General features: G+C 42.0%; 1 protein-coding gene across 2 annotated transcripts in view; it reads left to right on the forward strand.

Annotated features, from left to right (window-relative positions):
- Positions 1-16,907: 16,907 nt before the first annotated feature.
- Positions 16,908-22,455, forward strand: part of CHRFAM7A (CHRNA7 (exons 5-10) and FAM7A (exons A-E) fusion) — a 45,826-nt gene continuing 40,278 nt past the window's right edge. For both annotated transcript variants that reach the window (XR_008238286.1, XM_052808314.1), the window contains exons 1-2: positions 16,908-17,427; positions 18,600-18,739. Coding sequence is in view for 1 of the 2 variants with exons in the window: in XM_052808314.1 (XP_052664274.1) it covers positions 17,373-17,427; positions 18,600-18,739 (195 nt within the window). In the remaining variant the exon portion in view is untranslated. The remainder of the gene's footprint in view (positions 17,428-18,599; positions 18,740-22,455) is intronic.

Below are 22,455 nucleotides of genomic sequence, written 5' to 3' on the forward strand. Positions count from 1 at the left end.
GTCACGTATTCCAGACCAAGAGGGTTCTGCAGAAAAATTGAGGAAAAGCCAGAATAGAAGAAAGCAATATGAAGAAAGATTGAAAAATCTGGAGAAGTAACAGAGAAAAAGAGTAAGTTGGAAGAGTGGAGCGATGGAACAGTAGCTGCATGGGCAAAGGCAAGGAAGAGTAGCTACCTGCTGATGAAGTACAGAACAGGTCTGACAATTTCAGAAAGAGCTGAAAGTTACAAACAATAATATATTTGATACAAAACACAGAACCCACAAGGATGGGCACATTAATTGACTTGTCATAATTCATGTTCCCTACTTGCCTGCTGCATTTTACTCTGCTCAAAGAATTGGAGAAATAAATTCTTTTGGTTTGCTTTCTCTTCAGTTACTTAATTTTTTTTTTTTTTTGGTTAAGTTCTCTGCACAAAATAGGTCAACAATGTCTTGTCTGCATAGTCTGTCAGGGAGTGCTCACATCTGGTAAGTACCAGCTGAGTTCTTCAATGGAGACGAGTCCTTGTATCTCTCAATCATTTTAAAGCTGTATGGCAAAATACTCTTCTCAGAAACAGCATGACCCCAGAGGAATAACTATGAAGCCAGGAGGACAGTATTATAGACACTATGGTCTACGAAAGCTTGATTTTGCAAAGCGGAAACCGATTCTGAAAACTGACCTGCAGAGATCCTGTAAAACCAAATAGAAGGAAATAGCTGTGCTTGAAAGTGCGGAAAACAGACTCCACAATCAGTGAGATTGTAAAGTAGGTATGTTCATTCAGCGCTGGGCAGCACGGGGGGTAGTCCCACCAAAGTCGTGTGCGCCTGATTTTGGCAGTTCACTTTAAATTTATACAGTCAAGTGTTACATATACATAGAATTTCGCAATACGCCTATACATAGGCATTACCTATCCCCGCTTCATATTATAATTAGCTCTAGGAAGTCATTTCCATAGTTTCCTTTCAACTGCGCTTGCGCAGTGCCTCCTTATGGTGGTCGTCTGGTGGTCGTGAAGATGAAGGCTGTATGTCTTCTTCACAGTGAACTCTTAACCTTCTGTCCCTGCGCAGACTCAGTTGTCCCTTGGCATTTGTCCAAATCACAAGGTCGGTCTTGGCTGGTTCTTGGAGTCACTGCTGATTCTTATCAGGGACTATCTCCTGTCTCAGTCAGCCTCAACAATGGAAACGTTAAACATCACTTCTCATCCCCTTGGGCCATGTCTACCTCTATTGAAACTTCTTTAATTTCATTATAAGCTAGATAATTATTAAACAATTCCTATCTACATTCATATATCTACTATATCTACTAAGGTTCCTTTGGTTCCCCGTCTCACTGCCCATTTATTTTTCCTTTCCATGCTGGTCTCCAGTGGCATTCCTGTGTGTCAGTCCTTCAGGGATACAGAGGGCTTTTGATGGTGGAAGTAATGCCCTTTCTTTGTTCAACATAAGTACTCATGCTATGAGTCACTATCTCTATGGCACCAAACACAGCTCTGCCAGAGCCCACAAATGGAAAAAGGTAGTGAGAAGAGGCACTATTTTTCTGGATGACACTCAAGCAGACAAAGTGAGACTCAGTGTATTTGGGAAAGTATAATACTGAATATGCACAAAATACTATTTAAAACACAAAGTACACTGACGTAATCATAAACCCACAGAAGGAAGGGCTGGGAGGAGCCTTGAGAAGCCATCTGCTCCATCTCTCCGCTTCAAGATAGGGCCAACCCTACCGAAAATATTTGTCATAGCCACTTGTCTAACCTGCTTACAAAAATCTTTCAAGAATAAACCACGGACTAATGCAGTCTATTCCAACACTTAAGGAACACCACTCCACCTCCCAAACACCTAATCTAAATGGACTCTTGATAGGACAAGACCTAATGGGCTTAAATTTCAAGCACAGAGAACACAAAACCTAATTTTTTACATTCTTCCCTGCATGTCCATTAATTTTTTTAAGCAATCTGTGTTTTACAGAAGATTCAGATGAAGTTTCACAGGAATCTTTGCCCAATATTTCTTAAACTTTTTTCTCCTTCCTATATCCCTAAAAAAACCCCTGAAAACAAAAAAACACCACCAACAAAAAACAAAACCAGCCCAGAGCAGGCCACTTCCTCTCATGAAGTTTTAAAATCTTTCTTTTGTCAGCCATTTAGCATGCATGAGGCTTAAACAACTTGCAGCGTGCAGACCATAGTATTCAGTCAGCTGTGTTGCCTGAATGACATAGCAAGTGTCAAAGGATAAACTTATTATAAATTTTTTAACTGGGGTACATGCCTTTTACATTAGCATGTGATAACACAGTAGAACTATAGTGCTGTGCGGTGAAGGACTTAACTGGAAACAGAATTATGTCAGTAGTTACAGAGCAATTGTGTTATTTAGACTCATTAAACAAACCAAGGTAATGATGCAAGTAAGTTAAAAGGATGATCCTACCTTCAACATCTAGTTGTTTATGTAGTACAGTTTTATATTGTGGATATTTTGTCATTACATACCGATATAGTTCACTGGACAGTTTCCACGTTAGAGAAAAATGGTATGAAAGATAACGAACACCAGTATACTCCTGTAACATCAATTTAAACTGAAATGAAATCTTTTCTTCTTTTCTCAACTTCTACATTTCCTGCTCTACCTTCAAGTATTTAGCCATCAGGGTCAGCGAGTGTTCTCTGTATCTTAGAATTAAAATGCTCATTAGACATGTATTCCAATAATGGAGACGTCTAGTGAGAGACACAGGACAAATTGATGAAGCTCTCCTATGTGTAGAGGAGGGATTCCTCTTGTGATACTCCCCACGGTGTAAGAAATTCAGAGGCAAATTTGAAAGAAAACAATGGAAATTCGGTGCAAGTCCTCGATTGAATTCGCCACAGGGTGTCACTGTTACTCTTGGCAAGCCAAGGAAGATGCTCAGTGTATATGTGTGATCCTTAAATGCTGCAATACCACTGAGATGGGTCTGGACGTATTTAACAATATTATGCATTTGACAAAAGAAAAAAAAAAGAACATTCTAAAGACATCACTCTGTAAAATCTCAATAAAGGCAGATGTTCAGTTAAACAGAATTCTCTGAGGGCGATTGCGATGGCCCTTCAGACAATGTGCAAGGAATGCTGAGTGGGGACCAAAGCTCTCTGCTGCCTTTTCTGTCAGCTGAACTTTGGTCAACACAAAGCATAAAAAACCTCAACTCCCAAACCCAGAAAAAATTCAGGGGCAGTTCTTCCAAAGCATAAGACCTTAAATCAAGCAAAGGTCAAAAAGCAACATGCATTTCACATTGATTGTCCCAGGAGCTGCTGCAGACATGCAGAGGAGGTTCTTCTGCCAGCACTGCCTCCCCCTCCAAGACTGACTTTGGCTGAAAGACTACAGGATAATCTGAACAGTTACTATCAGATGAAGCTCTGGGCCTAGCACAAAAAGCTGCTCTCAATCCATGCAAGGATTATCTTGATAAATAATACAGTGGAATAGCCTCAAACATTGCAAAATATGTGGGAGACACGTAACTTTTGCTGTCACGGTTCAGTGAAAAAATGCTTTGAGCTCAGCAGAGCATCAGTGCTGTATACCAAACCAGGATCTAGTTTAAGAAGAAAGCTGAAGTAGTAATTGTGATAATACAAAAAGCCTGAACTGTATGAGAGGATGAGTAGGAATTGCTGGTGAGAGTCGAGAAAGGAGATTTGCTTCCTGTAGAGTGACAGGAATAAAAATAACACGCATCATGCACTGCTGCACATACTCCAAACAGTTACTCTCATTAAACCTGACCTCAGTTTCTGCTAAGGGTCATTTTCAAATGCCATTGCAGTAAACAGGCTTCCATTACATGCAACCGAAGTTGAAGCAGACTATAAATGAAGACAGATTTTACTGACTTTGCGGTCTCATTCTTGTGCTACCATTTCCTCCTGATGGTTTCAGGACTGTGAGGTAGGCAACCACTTTGCTAGGTGGCCTTTGTGATCTTGCTATCTCCATTAAGAATAACTTCAAGGGTTCAATAATTGCATATTAGAACACATATACACATCTGCATATATAACATTGAATTTCCATGTTGTGCCATGCTCTTTTCTTCACTAGCTTTGAGAATTGTCATTTCAGTACATTGCGAGTATCTTACATTATATAAGCCATAAAATTCTAGGAAGGTATAACAACTCAAAGCAGAGCTTTTTAAAATGCAAATAACTGAAAACAATAGACGTTAAAACATATTTTAAGCTACTGCCATGCTTTGAAAAGATAAATGCTAACTTGTTTACTACTATAAAGAATAAACCTTATTTACTTTACAAAGATCTTACAGGGATTGATCACTTTGTATCTTACACAAGTTTGAATATGTGAAGTGCTGTGACCCAATTCCACGTATGGTTTCCTTTGTGAGATTAATCTCCCTAAAATGAATGTGGCAGCTCACAGCTTATAGTAAACTGCTTGCTTACCTCTTTGCATATATAATGTTTTATGTTGCAAAACAAAAGGGGTTGCTGGTCTCTGGTATGGTCTCCTAGTATCTCGCCATGTTAAAAGCAAAATCTCAACCATTACTTAACATTTTGGGTTTCCAGTTATCATGGACTAATGAGACAAAAAATGAATGGTGTAATATTATTAGCATTTATTTGTAGTAATGCATCTCCATTATCCAGAGTGAGAGGGGCCTGGGAAAATCCGAATAATACTGACACCCCAGAGCACAGTGGTGGGATACTGGATCTCCTGATTGCTCTGGGGCTAGTTCGGGCCCATTATCTATAGCTTTGTGCCCTTTATTTCAGTAAACTATAGACTATTTACATTCATTACACTGCCCTGGCTGTAGTAACTCCCACACCATGTTAAATTCAAAAAATACTGAGGAAAAAGTAAGGAGGAATTGAGTATTTTTCTGTCCCCGAGGCCCTACTGCCACCTGATGTCACTATGCTTGTCAGATGAAGGCAGGCAGTCAGGCTGCGTGTCTGCAAGAACTGACAGCTCTGGATAGGATTTCAGCAGGTAGGAAGCACAGAGGGAAGTCATACAAATTATTTCAGTAAGTCAAAAGATCACGCCTTATGGACAGCAGTTGTTAAGACAAATCCATTAACCAAGGCAAAACCAGAGATTCAGTTAAGTGTGTCTCCTTGCGGTCAGCTGGGCATAGGGTGGGACTGCCTGACCCCCGCGCGCACACAAACGGGCAGGAACTCTACGTGGCAAACACCGCATCAGGGAAAAAAAGCCCTCCTCCACCTGCACTACTACAGCCCGGTTCCCAATAAAGCAAAATAAAGTAGGAGAAACTCCATAAATGAGAACATAGTTGTCTGACACACAAGATCTAAGCCCAAGCAGAGACCAAAGAACGTCATACATTTCATGATGACTGTGAATCTCTTACCACCTGTTGTTGGCCCTGAAAAGAGTCCTCATCAAGCTGATAGGGGAACAACTGAGGATTCAAGGCCCTTTTTAAACAACGGGGACAGGAATGGAGTGATCTCTACTACAGCAAGGTAATCTGTTCACAGCTGGCAAGGGCAATGGAGTATTATGGTCTTAAAAACAGAACAAGATTTTCACTAGGAAGATATTTTAATCATCACTCGGAAGTTTGAGAAGGAGAAATAAATAAAACGCACGGCTATGCTTATATGAGACCATTCTGCTTCATGAGCAGTCAGAGAAACAAGGAAAGGCCCGTTGGAACAGCGGCAGAGGGTCTGGCTCTCAGGGTCTTCTCAGCCCAGGAACATGTGGCATGATTAATCACAAATAATAAACAAGCTAAATTGTTATTTATACTCTTACTCACAGAAGCATGTAGTGGTTAACACTGAAATGTCTACTCGTATGTGGCATCTAAAATACATCTTTGATTTTGCATCTAAACAAATTTGCAGCTTCATGCATGATCATCCTGGTTTTCACATGAGTATAAAACATATTTTAAATGCTTGGCTTATGTGGGATGCATCAGACACCTTTCTGTGACTGTGGTTTCAATTTCACCATTAGCCAATACCCCATAGTCCCAGGACAGTTTGTACTCATACTAAGGCTTCTTGTGACAAGCTACTATCAGCCAAATCACTATCTGTATGTGAGGTACAGGACAAAAGAAAAAAAAAAAGTACATAGAGAGGTATTAACGGAGTTATTGCAAGAGAGAAAAAGAGAAAGTGTAAGCAACCACAAGTAATGCAATGGTCTAGTTCTTGCAAACTGTGACCAATTTGAGCTCCTAGTTAGGTACTAATAGAAAATAAAACCACTGAAAACCATTGCAAGACAGTGTTCCAGGCAAATAATGGCCTTTCTTTCTGTGCTGACCTTTTTTCCTTCACTCAAGGCAATTAAATTAATAGATGAATGGAGTCTGGTTAACTATCATCTTAAGTTCACCCACTACTGAACCTGATGATTCCAAATTCCCAGACGCTGAAGGACCCTTTGTAAAGAGATGTTCCTGCTGCACATTAGTTATGTCTAAGCACACCAATACCATTTTGTTGTATAATAAGATAATTACGTTTTACAATATCCTTATTAGATAGGGATTATAACAATTCAAGTTAGAGGAAATTGCACACCATTAATTTAAGTCATCTCTCAAGATTACACAGCAAAGCTATGATACAGCAAGTAGGTAACAGTCAGTACTAGTTCCCACTTACCAGTGTTAACCTTCCTCAAACATCAAACTTCCAATTATACCATGGCAGTAAATAAATGCTATTTATACAAAGCTTGCAGCTTGAGTGTTTTATAAATGAGTATGTGGGAAGCATTGTGAAATATCAACTGATAGTTAATATTTAAATTGCTGCTGATTTACACCTTAGGCAAGTTTCATTGCTGCTATTTGCAAAGAATTTCAAAGCCCAGAATTCAGTGATTCACTTCAAGAATTTTTATAAATAGCACTATGTTTAAAAAAAAAAAAAGGAAAAGAAAAGAAGAAAAACTTATGACAAGGAAATGTTCTGGCTCCTAGGGGAAAGAATTGTTTTTAAAGACAGTAATTGTTTTTTTTACCTATCGAAAGAACAGGTTCTTTGGTGTGTCTTACCAAAAAAGCATTCAGGAAGGGAAATGCTTCTGTCCCGCATGCCTAAACCTTACAGAAGTCCCTCAGAAATGTCAGGAAAATGATTCTACATATGACAATCTGCAGTCTGAAATAACACAAAAGGTATTACTGCCTTAGCAATGGCATCATTTACTTTAACTAGTGATGGTTTGTCATACACATAAACATGCCTTGTAATTAAGACTCAATTCCACCAGTAACACAGGCATCAATTTAAATGATCATACTAATTTTTTCTTAATAAATTTTGAATTCTCTTCTATAAGGTACTCCAGACAGATAGGACACGGATGCCTTTAGCACACATGGAGAGAGAGAAAAACACATTTAAGCCCTGCACGTATTCCCAGTATTTCTTCACCGCTTTGCCTTGGGTGGCTCTCTACCCACATACTGCTTTTCACAGAGCCCACTCCAAGTTTTCCACACGTACCTACTAGGCAACTGAATGAAACTGGGGACCTTGCAGGTTAGTACCACAGCTTTGTATGAATCTGGGTTCCTTTCATTAGCTCCTGGTTATTAAAGCAATGGACTTTCAGTTAAATTACATAGCTCAAGGTAACACTGGAAAAATGCAGTTAAGCCCTGCAGGCCTAAGAAAGTGGAGATTCAGAAGCAGATCTCTGCTGAATATTTTACCATACTTTGTTTTAATCCTATTTTGTTTGAATTTAATGAAATTTTCATAAAGGAAGACTCTCTAGAATCATGTGGCTCTAGCAAGATGTTCAAAGAGAAAAAATTCAAAACTTACCTGGCTGTCATCTTTCAACTTGCGTTGTGTCTCAGCCTCATCAGTTTGACAATGATATTCTTGTTTTCTTCATGGTCTATGCAGTCCCTGTTGAAGAAATTGGATGCATTGAAAATATGTCAATAAACCTCACTGGATTATGAATTACAGAAGTAAATTTCTTAAATAATTAACCTGAATGTGTGCTAGCACCAACAATAAGATGTTCTGTGAATCCCCAGACTTAATTAAAAAGAAAAGAGAAAAAAATCCCAAACCAGCAGGTCTACAATTACTCACTTTATAACAAAGCAAATGTCCTATTAAAATTTCATTCAAAATTCAATTAATCCTTCCACTAAAGGTAAGCCATATTAGCTAAGCAGATACCAGTTCAATTCAAAAAGGGGAAAAAATTTAAATATATATATACAGAGAGAGCTACCACTCTAATAAAGCCAATGCTCTCAAGAGAGCACCTCTGTCTCTCCTGTTCCTGTCCTTGATCCTAAAACCCAGTCAGTCTTCTTCAGGTGGGAACCCTATCAGCATCCTGCTCTTTATCACTTGGGCACTTCCACATTCACAGAACAACTCTATTTCCTCCTTCTCAAAGGAATCTTGCCACTCCCTCCTAAAAACAAGAAAAATGAGACAATGAAACTGGAATTTGGGGCTGAATCTGGCAATGTAATGCACGAATCAAACAAACTGCTACACGGGGATAAAAAAGCAGCAGCTCAGAACCGATTAGAGAAACAGAATGATTTACTGGAGTGACTCAACTTCAAACCAGGTCAACGGTGAGGAAAAGTGTGCGACTGCCAAACTGCTGTTCAGTGAACTATCAGGATCACGCTGACAAGTTAGTTACCAGTCCTCTGTCACAAAATACCCTAAAGCAATCAGCAGGAAGTTAGCACCTGTGCTTGGCTTACATAAGACACGTTCAGCTAATCTCCATTCTGTGAGAGAAATTTGGGGAAACTGTGTTCTTTTAACACGTTTAATTGGGGATTTCTGGGCTTTGACATTCACAACTTTCAAAATCAACAGTTTAAATGAGTTTGATGCACAATATTTGAACTTTAAATATTAAAACAAATGATAGGGTAAAATTTTCAAAAACATTCTGGTGATTTATTATTTATTTTATTCCTAAGAATAAAATGCAGCTGCCCGCTTAGAAAACCTGCTCTTAGGCATATAAACTCATTGGCTTCCCATAAGACTTAAGCTCCCAGGTGATCAGAATCTCTTTAAAAGGTATGACATAGGCTCTAAATCACTGCAGTGGTTTTGAAAGCTGTACTACTATTAACATATTCTATCTTCTGATCATCATCCTGTGAAAATATTGAAATGTCTGGGTTATAAAAATCAGTACCACAGACAATGCAGCAGCAAACTGGTAAATTAAGTCATTACTTAAAATATTCAAGCCATCTCAGCTACTTACAAGCTATCCTTGCAGCCTGGCATTAGCAATGTCGTTGCCTCTGACCTGCCACACTGCATTATCTTCACAATTAAGTGGAAATCCAGAGTAACAATTTTGACCGTGATAAAAAGATAGCCTTGAATTACAGCCATTAAAGAGACCCATGGCATTTTTATTCAGGCATCCCAGAGGATTTATTAGGAGCAATAGCTTCAATTGAAAATTAGATTCACTTATGTAAATTAGCAAAAGCAGAAATGCTGTTTTAGTTAGGTAGACATTCTATGTATAGAGCAAAACTAGACAAATCTCTGGAAGTGTAGTTTCATTAAAAGAAGTCTGGGTATCCAAACATCTCTGGTTAAAAAATTAACTTGAAATATGAAAATAGAAAGCTTTCAATAAGCTCAAATTTCTTGCTTTATTTGCCTGGCTCAAGTAACGGTGAAAATTTTTCTAATGCTCTAATAACATACTAAATGGATCAAATTCAATACCAATAGAGTTATAAAATGAGGGATTTGGCTTCTTGTAGCTGTGCTAGCAAGACATGCAGAAGAAAGTCCTAGAGCTGTGTGAAGCAAGATTATCTCTGAACGTAAGAAGACATTCCAAATATGTTGGTCTAATTGGTAGACAAATTTTAGGTCAGGTTTTTACTTTATTTTTATCATATCTTTTATCTTATAATTAGTCATTAAAACATCCAGTGGTCTAAAATTCTTCCTGCAAAACAAATGCTAAAGGAAATACCTGAAAGCTTTTCCAAGCTTGAAAAATCCTCCAACCTAATTAAAATCACTGAAAAAAATGAGGCAGTTCCTCCCTCTCTCTACTTGATGGACCCATTCTCCTTTTTTCATCCTCTCTGTCATATTAAAAGGAATTTTTAGAAAAAATTGTCCATAATAACTGTATGAACTAGCCGTGGTCTTTTAAATCTAGTTCAAGAAAAACACACTGAAAGCAATTTGCATTCACTCATGACTAACAAAACCCTTTTGATGTTACTGGAAAATGGTGAAGTTTTATTTTGAGAACTATCACTAAAATCAAAGGCAGGTTTATTGCTGGAAAAGTCTTTCCTCTGTGCATCTGCCTATTTTCATTGCTACCAAACAGCTTGCTCATAAAATGGTTACTTCAGACATCTATGCTGGAACCATTAGTCAGTCATTTATTCTGTCAGGTTCTTCAGTGCTGAGGAGATGAATCACAAATGACTGAGGGCTATATTTTCTATGTATTACTTAAATATCTGATTATAAGACATCCATTCACATGAATATGCCATCCCCACTCTGGTGACCAACCCCGCTCTCTGGCACTAGCTGTTCAGCAAGGCCTCATTTTAGTCAAGTGCCGGGTACTGGGGGCTGATACACAGGGCTTTAGACTTGCTTTTTCACGTTCATTTACAACAGCCAGAGTGCACTCCTCTGCTTCATGATTGATGCTACTGATACTTAGTACACCCACTTCAAACCAGGAATGAGTAGGGAAAAGTCCCGCTCGCTTTGTCACAAACAATAACATCAGAAGTCCAGCTGGAAGCAGGACCCACTACTCCCACACACTTGGCCATTTTGGCAGGCCTGGGAGCCAGCAGGCGCATTCTGCTGCTTACATTTGCCATGTTTGGGAATTCAGAGCACAGTCTGCTCTGTGCTGTCTTGCCCGTGAGGAAGAACCTGGCCTGCATTCCAGAACACGGCAAAACCACAACCGGTCTTCTTCATCACTTTGGATAAGCAGTACCTAAGTCTGTATTTCTCTGTGTAAAGGTATCCAGACGAAATAGATCACATCTTGTGATTTGAATTATTTGTAGTGAATTTTCCATCAAAACATGTATTTAAAGTAGTTTCAGTTCCTCCCTCAGGAGGTCCACAGCTCTTCAGTGGTGAAACAAGCTGGTAGCTGCTTTGAGAGTTCCTTTGAGTCCAGTGAGGAATCTCATTTTGAAAATCTCCCTGTCTCCAAAGGATCCACAGCCTCCAAATATGCTGTATTCTGACAACAAAAATTATTCATTTTTGCTTCCATTCTCTGAATGCTACCATTTGCGACACTTTCCTTGAAGGAGCTGTCACCAGCTGTTTGGAGACAAGCAGCATTTTTCACTGAGCAGTGACCAGCTGCCATGCCACAGAGCCGAGCGCGATGAATTCCTCTCCTGACGCTAGCAACCCACCATGGCATTTGCCCCTTCATAGCCTCTTGTTGATATCAGTGTGCTGTGCTAGTATGAAGGATGCAATTATACAGAAAGGACAGGATCTCATTTAAAATAGAAGATGATACATGATGTTTGTTGTTCCACGTCCTTGAAAAACATCAACTTCACCTTCACCAGAGATTAGTGAAAATAAATCATACATGGACTGGACTGATTTACTTCAGTAGTGATACCAAGAATTTGCAGGAGAAGCTGGGAGGGATTATTAGGGAATGCTCATTTTATGCAATGTAAGAAATACAGCCATAAATTTGCAATCCATGCATTCCAAGACAAAATGCAGAGACCTGAGAAAATAAAAAATTCTTTCTCCCCTTAGCCATATTAAAAATGTATGTATTTGATGAACCGAAACTTAACCATTGGAATTCTAAAGGAGAAAATTCAGTATTCTTTAGCAGAACAGTGCACCCTGATTGCTTTTCTTTTTAGAAATCTTATCTGTAGAAATTTGGCTTTGTAAGACTGACCTGTTTCATATCCCCTGCCTCAACTATAACTCCAAAGTTTAAATGAATTTGCTCTCAGTTTTGATACAACATTATTTAGCATTGCCAGGAAAAAAAGTCACGTTTGAAACACTTCTGTCTTTGAAATTATTCGAGCTTAGCTTTATGGTCAAAGGCCTTATTAGCACAGTCTTTACAGATCAAATGACCATTTTTGTGGGATTCATGTTAGTTATTTAAATTGTAGCAGATGGTAATTTTTTCAGCAAAGAAAAATTTCTAGTGTGTTGCTTTAGGACAAGATAAATAAGGTTGATCTTCAGATGCTTATAGATGAGGATCTGTTAAAGCTGCAGGCCTAAAATGCAGATTTCTTGTCAACTTTAATTAACTTCCATGAACTCTAAATTACGTAGTTACTTAAAATCAGCCAGGGTGAAGAAAAGCAGTTTTGCCAACTTTCTGTTGTTCACACTCATGCAAAAAGATGGCAAAGTGATTCTGTAATGCTGTGAATTCTGTGTCAGTGAGAAACGAACACCAAGCCCTAGAATTACAAAATGACTCAGAAGGACCTGATAGAGGCTGAAATGAGAGGAACAAGTAATTCCTTATATAGAAATCAAAGTGGAAATGTGCTAAGCATGACATCGATGAAAACCTGTGATATTTTTTTGTCAGAGAAAAGCACCTGTAGGGTAGATATGCTGAGAAAACTCTGCAGTTATTTCATTTGAGAGATTTCATTCACGATACCACAGTGGAGTTGCCACTGTTGTTTAATAACTATGCTCACACTTTAATGTGAGTGAATGCTAACAGTAATAAAAGACAAGAATGAATTTTGAAAGATGTTGGCGTTATAGAAATGACCATGGGACCTATCCATTAGTTATGCAAATTCATTGGGCAAATTTTACAAATCCTTATTCTTCACATCTGAGCACTGTTCAGAAATGCACTCTCTGTAGTTACTTTTTACAAAGTGGGAGGGCAGCAGCTTTGTTATTTTTAAACAACGGAACAGTTTGTGCTCTTCTTTAACCTTCCCAACAAAAGACCATTTGGGGAATGGATCATTTTCTGGAAATCACATACTGGTGTAGGAACTAAGAATTTGGAAAGAGATTATCTTTGTCCTGGTTCTTTGTGAACCTGTGTTCAAGACTGGATGTATAGAATATAAAGTTTAATCACAAAATTAACCAGATTTCAGATCACTAATTTGTCCTTCAATAGAAAACTCAACATCAAAACTACCTGCTACCTCTTGCAAGGAAGAAGCAATATTCAGGACGTTTTACAGGAAAAAATCAAGGTCATCACGTATATATTCTCCATCACTGAGACTACTAGTTGTGCAAAATAAAAAACATAGAATAACTAATAACATGAGATGCAATTACTAAGGCTCCCTAAAAATTAAAAAAAATAGGTAGCAATTAAAGAGGTAATTTAATTCAAATAACACTCAAATAAATGTGGGCTAGTCTCATCTAACATATGCTGTAAGTTACCATTTAAAATCCTAGCCTATTCTACCTTCTTCTCTGAAAAGAAGGAAAAGCAGATTTTTTTTCTGATATGGAAGTCCCGGCTCATTGCAGTTGCACAATAATTAGATCAAAGTCAGGAAGTGCTGCAGTCACTTTAGTTGTATATAGTATAAGATGGTCACTTTACTATCAGCCTAATCTCAGGGCTACCTTATCATCTTCTGTCACATTAGGAAGCTGCATGCTTTTGCTCATCTGCAAATCTGTGCAAAGAGAAAAAGAGGATATTCCTCACGCTCGGGGATATTATAACCCCTGGACAACTGCAACATCTTGTAACAACTGCATGAGTCATTCCAAACGTTCTTCAGTCCTTGGCTCTTTTAACTGACCAATGTATGAGATTAGCCTTATAAATGAAACTAGGAAGATACTCTTTGGGTATAAACAAACGCCTTACAATTGCGATGAGGGTCTTTTCTACAGACACATTAACTCAGAATCCTGTAGCTGTTTCTCTAATAGCTCCATGCCTCACTCAGACTCTCAAAATAGATCTGAAATAGTACTTGAGTGAGGACTTCGGCCTTTTGTACAAGGCTCTATTTAGTTCTTTGTTTACCTGATAAAGGAACAATAGATGGCATGCTGGTATTAGATACATACTATCACTACAAATATTTTCCTATGTCTGACCTTCATGTGAAGATGTATGACCTGTGCATACTGTTATCACCATGAATATATTGGGTATTCACAAATAGGCAGACATGCAATTGGCCGTGCCTAATTATGTCCAATGTATATGAGAAACAAACTGATATTAAGGGCTTGTTTATATTATAAGGGCAAACACCCAACTGTGGGAGGTGGGCTGGGCGACCCACAATAGTTTCTACAGCCCATAATTGTAAAATGAACTTGCATTCATCACGGTGTCTAAAGAGCTATTATCTGCGGAGGGGAAACGGCTCCCTCCAAATCACCTGGCTGGATAGTATACAACAGAGAGAAGAACTAAAGCTCCGAGAAGAGTGGGTCTTACCTCTGGTGGGCATTGGAGGCAAAGAAAAGAGCCTCTGCTGGCCAGAGCCCGTACAGCTTACTTTTAAGTTGAACAATAGACTTCTACGAAAATAACTCGTGCCGTAAATGAAGGCTTTAGGAGGACTTCAGTATAGTGTTTGTTAAATCAATCTTTGCTGGTATCTAGATAATCAACCCATATAAATATTTGTGAAATTAACTTTTATTAGCCAGGATGTCTACAAAAAGCCAAAGTAACCCCTTCCTGCCATTTGTGTACATTCACACCAGAATCTCTGACTAGAAAGGTAAACACTTTAGAAGGAATACACCTGATTGAACACAGTTTAATCAAGGAGTTGGGCTGCTGATTGCTCTTAAAGAATAGCTAAAGAGAATTTCTGAAGTGCCTATAAAATTTAATTTGCTAACATCAAAACCAAACGAGGCCACCACAAACAAAAAATAAGTCAAGATTTATCAAAAAAATAGTCACGAATTATTCTTTCAGTGCTTACACTACTGGAATTTGGGGTTTCAGCACCATCCCCTGAAGGGTTTACCTTTTGAGTCCTATAGCAGAGCGCTGAGGACCTTGAGCTGTGCATGCTTCTACAGTGCTTTCATTGCTGACCCTGCCTTCACCATCCGGGGTGAGGCAGTTGTCAACAAAGCAACGTGCAGAGCAAAAAAATGAGCCAACAGTAGAGGTCAGCCATGAACTGTAGATTTCCTCTCCAGATTTCTTGCCTGAACAATCCATGCTGTTTACTGTACACCCAGAAAGATCTGGGGCACCTGTGCCAAAACAGCAGTGGATAACAGAAGCGGGAGGAAAGAGAATGAGCTTCCTTCCCAAAATGAGACAAGGCAAAAATCCGGGTACTAAGAGCACTGTCATGGGAGGGTTGAGGTACAAATGGATAGTAACACTTGGTTTCTCTGCGAATAACACAGAGCTCCCCTAGCAACTCGCTCCTGTCTGCTAGCTGGTCCAAAAAGGTCAAGATCTCACAGGAAAAAAATACCACCATGAAACAAAAAAGGGAAATAATAAACTCAAGCTAGATGGATTGTTAAAAAAAATACCCGAGAACTTTGACAGTGTATGCCCCTGTATCAGCTATGGCTTGGCTTTTGGGGAGTTACCATTGCCACTGGCTGATTTCCACTACCCCTTGGTAAAGTTGTTCAGCATGTTGGCTCATTTGAAAAGGGGAATGTTTCAGTCCCCCAGTATGTTATGGCTGGAACACATGATGCACCAATGTGCTGGGCTACTCGGGTTGCCCCCAGTTTCGTGTGGTTCTGTCCTCAACATTTAAAATATTTTTAAAGTGGCTACATAAATTAGGTCAGTGCTTCAGCCAAGACAGATTACCTGGATTTTTAAAGCTGAGAATTAACACGGACTAATAAACTGCTGTTTGTTGGGTTATTTGAAAAACAAGCATTTAGTCACCCCTTGCAAATGAGGACACTCTTCAATACCATTCTCCTTTAAATGGAGCTGCCTAAGACATACACTTAATGCAGCAATTGGATTTGAAGTGCAGGGATTTGGACTGAAAGAAATAACCCACACCCGGTTAGCACAAAGACATGCTTAAAGTTGCAAATGGGAACCCGACAATGAACAAAATGCATTGAATCCTCTGAGCCCGCTTTCCAACTGTGGTGCATTATACCTACACCGGGCAGGAGCTCAGGCACCATTTTACTGTCGTGTGTTTGTCAAGCACGAAACACAACGCCTCTCAGCCACGGTTGGTCTTCCCACGACTAGACAAAAACATCCAGCACCTGAGCCCCCAGCCCTGGGGATTTAACAGCCATGTGTGCAACACCATTTTGCCCATCTCCCTCCTCCTCCCCAAAACGTGACCGAAGCCAGATTCCTGGCTCAGGCCAGCAGGGACTGGCCCTGCCCTGAACCCCCACCCCGGCTGCCTTCCCCTCCCGCTGCCCGGCTTGCCCCAGGCAGCGGCTATCGCGCCCGGGGCGCTCCGCTGCCCTGTGGGCTAATTCGTGCCTTTCGCAGCGGCAGCCGCTGCCGACGGCAAAGGTGAAGGACCGAGCGCTCGGGCTGAAGAGGGGAGGGGAGCCGGGAGGGCAGCTCCGAGGCCCTCAGGGACCTGACGTCCTTCGGCTTTTCGGCTGGCGCGGGCAGGGCGTCTTCCCGCGGCACCCGGGCACGCCGGCTGCCCTGCGGGCGAGCTGGGCGGGCGGGCAGGCAGGGCTGCCTCCCAGCCCCGGCCGGCGCAGCCTTCGCTCTTCGCGACTCCGTCAGGCGGGCGGGGAGGGAGGGCCGGCACCCCGCGGCCCGCCGCAGCGCAGGCCGCCGCGGGGGGGGGCGTCAGCTGGCAGGGCTCGGGGACAGGCCCGGCGGGCGCGGGGAGGGCCGCGGGCGGGCGCGGCTGCCCAGCAGGGGAGGGGGCTGCCCCCGCTCTCTATAACGCAGGTGCCGCTTTGCCCAGCGCGCCGCGTCGCCCCGGCTGCGGTAGGCGCCTGCGAGCGGCTCCACTCCCTCCCCTCCGGCCCGGGGACGCTCAAGGATTAGGGAAGGGAGGGGAAATCCATCAGGCGGAGAGGCAGGACGCGGAGGCGGGCCGTCGGCACTCCTCCTCGCCGCCTCAGCCGGCGGCGCCGTAGGGCGAGCTCCGGTGCGGGCGCAGGAAGGGGCCGAGCGGCCGGAGGTCCCCGCGGGGCGCTGGCGGCTCCCAGCGGCCCGGATCCGCGGCTCGGCCCGCGCCGCAGCCCTGCTCGGCGTCCGCCCGCGCCGCTCGGGGCTGGCGGGGCTTGGTGGCGGGAGAAGCGGCTGCTGCTGTCGCCCTCCCTCGCCGCGCTGGGTCTCCCGGAATGGGCCTCCAGGAGCTGGCGGTGTGGCTGCTCGCGGCGGCGGGTCTTGTGCGCGGTGAGTGAACGCCGTGCTCCCGCGGGCTGCCGGCTCCGGGCAGCGCCGGTTCCGCGGGCAGCCGCCGGGAGCCGGGGCGGGGGGGGGGGGGGGAGGGATGCGGCAGGGGCGAGCGGGAGGGCAGGGACAGCCGCCCTGGATCCTCCACGGCCCCTCGCCGTCCCCTTCAGCCCTCTGCCCGCGTCTTGCCGCTGCGGCTGGGGGCTGTCCTCTGTCCCGGGCCGCTCTGTGGGCTTGCCAGCGCTGGGAGCTGCAGGGAAGGGACGTGGGAGGTGGACAGAGCAATGGGGATGGGGGAGCAAACTCTGTCAAGGCACTTAAACGGTGGCTGCTTCAGGGCAGAGATGGTGGCTTTTTTTTTGTGGGGGGGTGGGGGGAGTTAAGGACTAGAAAATAGGGAAGAGGAAAGTCCATCTGGAGTGGGGACAGGGAGGGCTGGCATCCAGAGGACCTGTTCCTACCCTGACCCAGATTTCCTTTCCTTCTCCAACTGCTTCTGCCCCTGGTCTACTCTGCTCCATCCGTGTGGACCTGCTCCCTCTCCCTCCACAGGAAAACGGCAGAATAAAGACCCTCCCTGGATTTGAGGTGTAAAAAGGACAGAAATCCCTGAATATTATCACGTATATTAATGTAGTGCCTATCGTCTCTGCCAGGAACCCTGTACCCCCACTTTCTTCATAGCTCTATGAACAGAGAACAAAGCAGAGACTACTTCCCCCAAAGAGTTCTCAATCTGAAGCCGTCTGAGAGCAGGATTCAGCCTAACCTGTGGCCATTTTTCTCCCATTGTCTTGCTGATGCCCTCTGTCGTATCTGTGTTCTGCTTTTCTGGTTATAGCTATGCCAGGACAGGTGTCAAAATACAGGTAGTGTATTTCCTCCTCATCACTTCTTGCTGCTGGACCGAAGGGTGCCTATGTTGACAAAGCATCATTAGCATTTAGAATTTATCACTCCTGGCCAGCCAAGAAATGATCAAAGAGGGAATCCCCCTTCCAGGCTGGGATGAAAAGAAAGAGTGATCTATTTGTGGTAAGATTTTTTTCTGGGAATGCAGCAGGTAAAATAATAGATACATAATATCTGACAGCAGGAAAAGAACATACGTCCTAGCTTTACTTTCTGGTATAGAATCCTAATTATTTATCTATTTATTCCTGTGCTCGAAGAGACCCTGCAAGGAGAGTTCCAGAGGAAGCTTTACAAGGAGCTGCTGAAAAATTACAACCCTCTGGAGCGACCAGTTGCAAATGATTCCCAGCCGCTCACTGTCCATTTCACTCTCAGCCTCATGCAGATCATGGACGTGGTGAGTCTATAACCTTCTAGGAAACTGGTTCTTTAAAAGGGTGGATTTTTCCTTCCTAGAATGGAGATTTGTGATAGTGAAGGAAGACTGCAAGATATTGGAAAGCACAAATAATTCCAGACACAATGTCAAATTTTGACTGCCTTTTTAAAGAAGTAAACTTAAAAGTAAAGTTTGCCTCTTCCTCAGATCTCTTGTCAGTATTTCCCAAACTTAGTACTATGAAATATTTAAAGTGAAGCTCAAGCTGCATACTTTGAATCCTTAACTGTACTTAGAACCAACAAGAAGTGTAGTCTGGCAGGGGGGATATGCAAAACTAAAGCTCTTGATTTCTGGTGGTCCCTGAAGAGCTTCTTATTTTTGGAGATGGGGGGCGGGGGGAGGAAGGGGGTCTCCTGGCCAAAATCCAAGTTATATTATTTCTTATTTAGATAAGATTGTTACATTCTATATGCTTAAATTTTGGCTGCTCTATTTGCAACCACAGTTGTTTGCTATATCAGTAGATACTCCCATGCAGTCCTTGGCAGGCTTGTAAAATGCACTGTAGGATCTTTTGGGTTCAAATACAAGTAATTCAAGCTTCACTCTGTCACAGTGGCACAGAGACCAAACTCTACGTATAAGTGGGTTTACAGTATTCATTTTTACTGAATTCAGCTAGCTATGGCCACTAGTAAAGAAGTTAATTACTTAAAATTAGTAGTTAACCTCAAAATGCCATTATCTTTCCTTCAGATGCTTGAAGTTTGAGACACAACAAAATTAAAAAAAAAAAGATGGGATTATTCTTGACAAGTGGCTTGCTTTCTGTTCTCTTACAAGCTGTCGATTGCCAAAATCCAGACACTGTTCATTTAGTATCTGAAGGTCAGCACGCACACACAGAGAACTCTGCAGGTTTAACTGCTCATAGTTTCTATGCCAGTTTTTGCAAGTTTTAGATTTATTAGACCTAAGGTGAAAACTAGGATGTGTATTTCCAGTGTGATACTTAGTATTTGTTAAAGTGAGAGTAGGCAGTTGCAGTCAGTGAACTGTTTCAGTGTCAGCGCCACTAAAGCCAACAGGCAAAATATGTCAGTTCTATCCTTGTCTACAGCAGTTGAGTTTTAATATATGTGATATCAACGAGCATAACGGAAGCTATATGGAGTCATAAATTCTTTGAATGATGGCGAGGGAAGAATATGTGTTATGCAGAGTGCAACAATTTCAAATGGTGCTGGCAGATTGAACTCGATGCAGACTTTGGCTGTACTGCATGGCCACCTGAGAGCTAGGAGAGGACAGCCAGGTATTAGACCAAAACTTTGATGTGAGATAAAAGCCTGTACCAGTGGGCTGATATAACAGATGACACTAACATCCCACTAACTGTATGTGGGCGTGCTTTTGTTATTAATGATGTTTATTATGGGTGGGCTTAGAGATTTTGAAAAAAGGGGATCTCCTTGTGCTGAACAAGAGACAATCAGAGACAACAGAAGAAGTGTAATAGCGAGGAACAACACAAAAGGAATAAATGATACTGTGTTACTAAGGGATGTATTAATTTCATGATTCATCTTCTAACTGGATTCCTTTAGAATGTGTCAAGGTAACACAAAGAGGCATTTGAAGGGCAGTGGGAGTCATGAGGACAGCGCAGGTCAGAGGAAAGTACGAGGCTGAAGTGAAGGGAATGAAGGGCAGCATGGGACAGCAGTGCTTCAAAGGTCCGAATGCCTGAAGGTCCCCATCTGGGTTACTGCTGCAGTTATTCTCGCTGGCTCAAACCTTCATGGGTCTCTTGCCATGTACAGCAGGGAATGTGGAGGAGGGCAGAAACGACCACTCGGTTTGCGTGGCCCCGTATCATCTGTGTGATGGAGCTTTGGTCTAGCTCCTCTTTCCAGTGCATCAGGCCCCTTAGTGGCTTCTGCAGCAGCTCCTACTGGCTGGAGTCTTCAGTCGTAGCTATACATTCTCTGTATTTCTGGTTTTACGTAGATTTTTATCTTTGGTAGCAATAGGCCAATATGTTCAGGAAAGCTTAGCCAGTCTGTTCAAGGCCTGTTCAAACTGAGCACCCGGGCAAAACTCCACATTTTAACGTATCTCTGCAGAACTCAGCATAATACTTCGTGCCTCAACTGAATCTTAAACCAGGCTTCAATAAAACCGCTTCCCAACCATGGACTTAGTTTACACTAGGCTGCCTTCTGTAGCTCTGTTTCGGGAAATGACCTCCTGCTGCAGTATGTGCCTTCTCACAGCTACTGGAGGAGCTTTTGCTTTGGTACAGGACAGTACAGTCCCCTTCAAAGGATTTTTGTACAACTCTTTTTGTACAACTGTGTGTTCAGGAAACATTTCTCTAGTGCTTTATTTTGATAACCAGGATAAAAACCCTGATGCTGTAGGGTTTTTGTTGTTTGATTGGTTTTGTTACTGTTAGCACTACGCTACATACAATTCATTTCAGAATTATTTCAGAACAGGAGAGCTCGAAAAAGCACTTTGATCCAAAATAAAACAGGGCTCTGAACAGACCAGTTTTTTCCCCAGCTTTCAGAAACTGCAGTTCTGGTGTCATTCTATATAGACACATTTGGCCTGAATATGTTAGGCTAACATGCTTTCAAGTATTAACCACCCTGAGTTTGTTGTATGGCCAAACCCTCCTAGTGATGACACAGCTTACAGAAGCCTTCTTTATGTCATCAAAAACGTTTCCTGAATAGAATAAGCTGAATGCAGATGGGACTTTTTTCCTTCTTATATTGCATCTATACTATAAAGGTTTCCTTTGCGTTTCTACGAGTTAATAGTGGGGCTGTCTCTTCCCCACACTCCCAACATGGCTATAACCATGTCCTTGACTACTGTACGAACAGTTGGCTGTTGGAGACACAAATGGCTAAAGGCCAGCAGGCAGTCAACTTCACAGAATTAATTTCTTATGGAGTTGTCAAGTTTAATTAAAAACCATACAAACTGAAGGGCAAATATCCACAGATCACTCACCAATCTGGGTATAGTCAATGACTAGCAGTCTTGGCTAATATGATTCAAAAGGGAGTTTTTGATCCTATGTGCCTTTCAAAAACAACCCTGCAAAATCAGTAAGAAGCCATAGTTTTTGTACTGGCAGTTTAGTTACAGCTCATTCTGCTTGCTATAAAACTGACTGCATTTCTTTCTCAGAAATCTGGGATTGACAGGCAAAGAAAGAAACCAACCATGAAGTAAATTAAGCTTCACACTATAAAACGAATGAGTTTTCTTCATTGTCAACAAGAAGCAAATGCTGGTGGGAATGACAGCTACTTGCAATAACAATTACTGGTTTAACAAGCTAGAAACAAAACATGTCACCATCATGCTTTCCTGGAGTTTATATATTCACTTTAATGGCTTCTCGGCTGATACCAGCTGTACTGGGAGTTAGACCTATCCAGAGCAGATCCATGAAATCCCTGCCAGAACAGATTGAGCCAGGCTGGACCCTGGCTGCTGCTATTCCTTACTTGAAGTCTCTTCCATTCCACTCTGACTTTGCTGATAGGAGAGGGGAGACAGTATATGAAACCTTTTCCAAATACAGTGGATGTTTCCTACCTTACATTTTTAGTTTAGGTTAACCCTTTCCTTCTAAAACTAGCAATTATTTCTACCCTATGCTTGCAGACGTGTTTTTTTTTTCCATTGGTATTGCATATTAATATGCA

The sequence above is a fragment of the Harpia harpyja genome, chromosome 14 (assembly GCF_026419915.1).
Source record: "Harpia harpyja isolate bHarHar1 chromosome 14, bHarHar1 primary haplotype, whole genome shotgun sequence".
NCBI lineage: Eukaryota > Metazoa > Chordata > Aves > Accipitriformes > Accipitridae > Harpia > Harpia harpyja.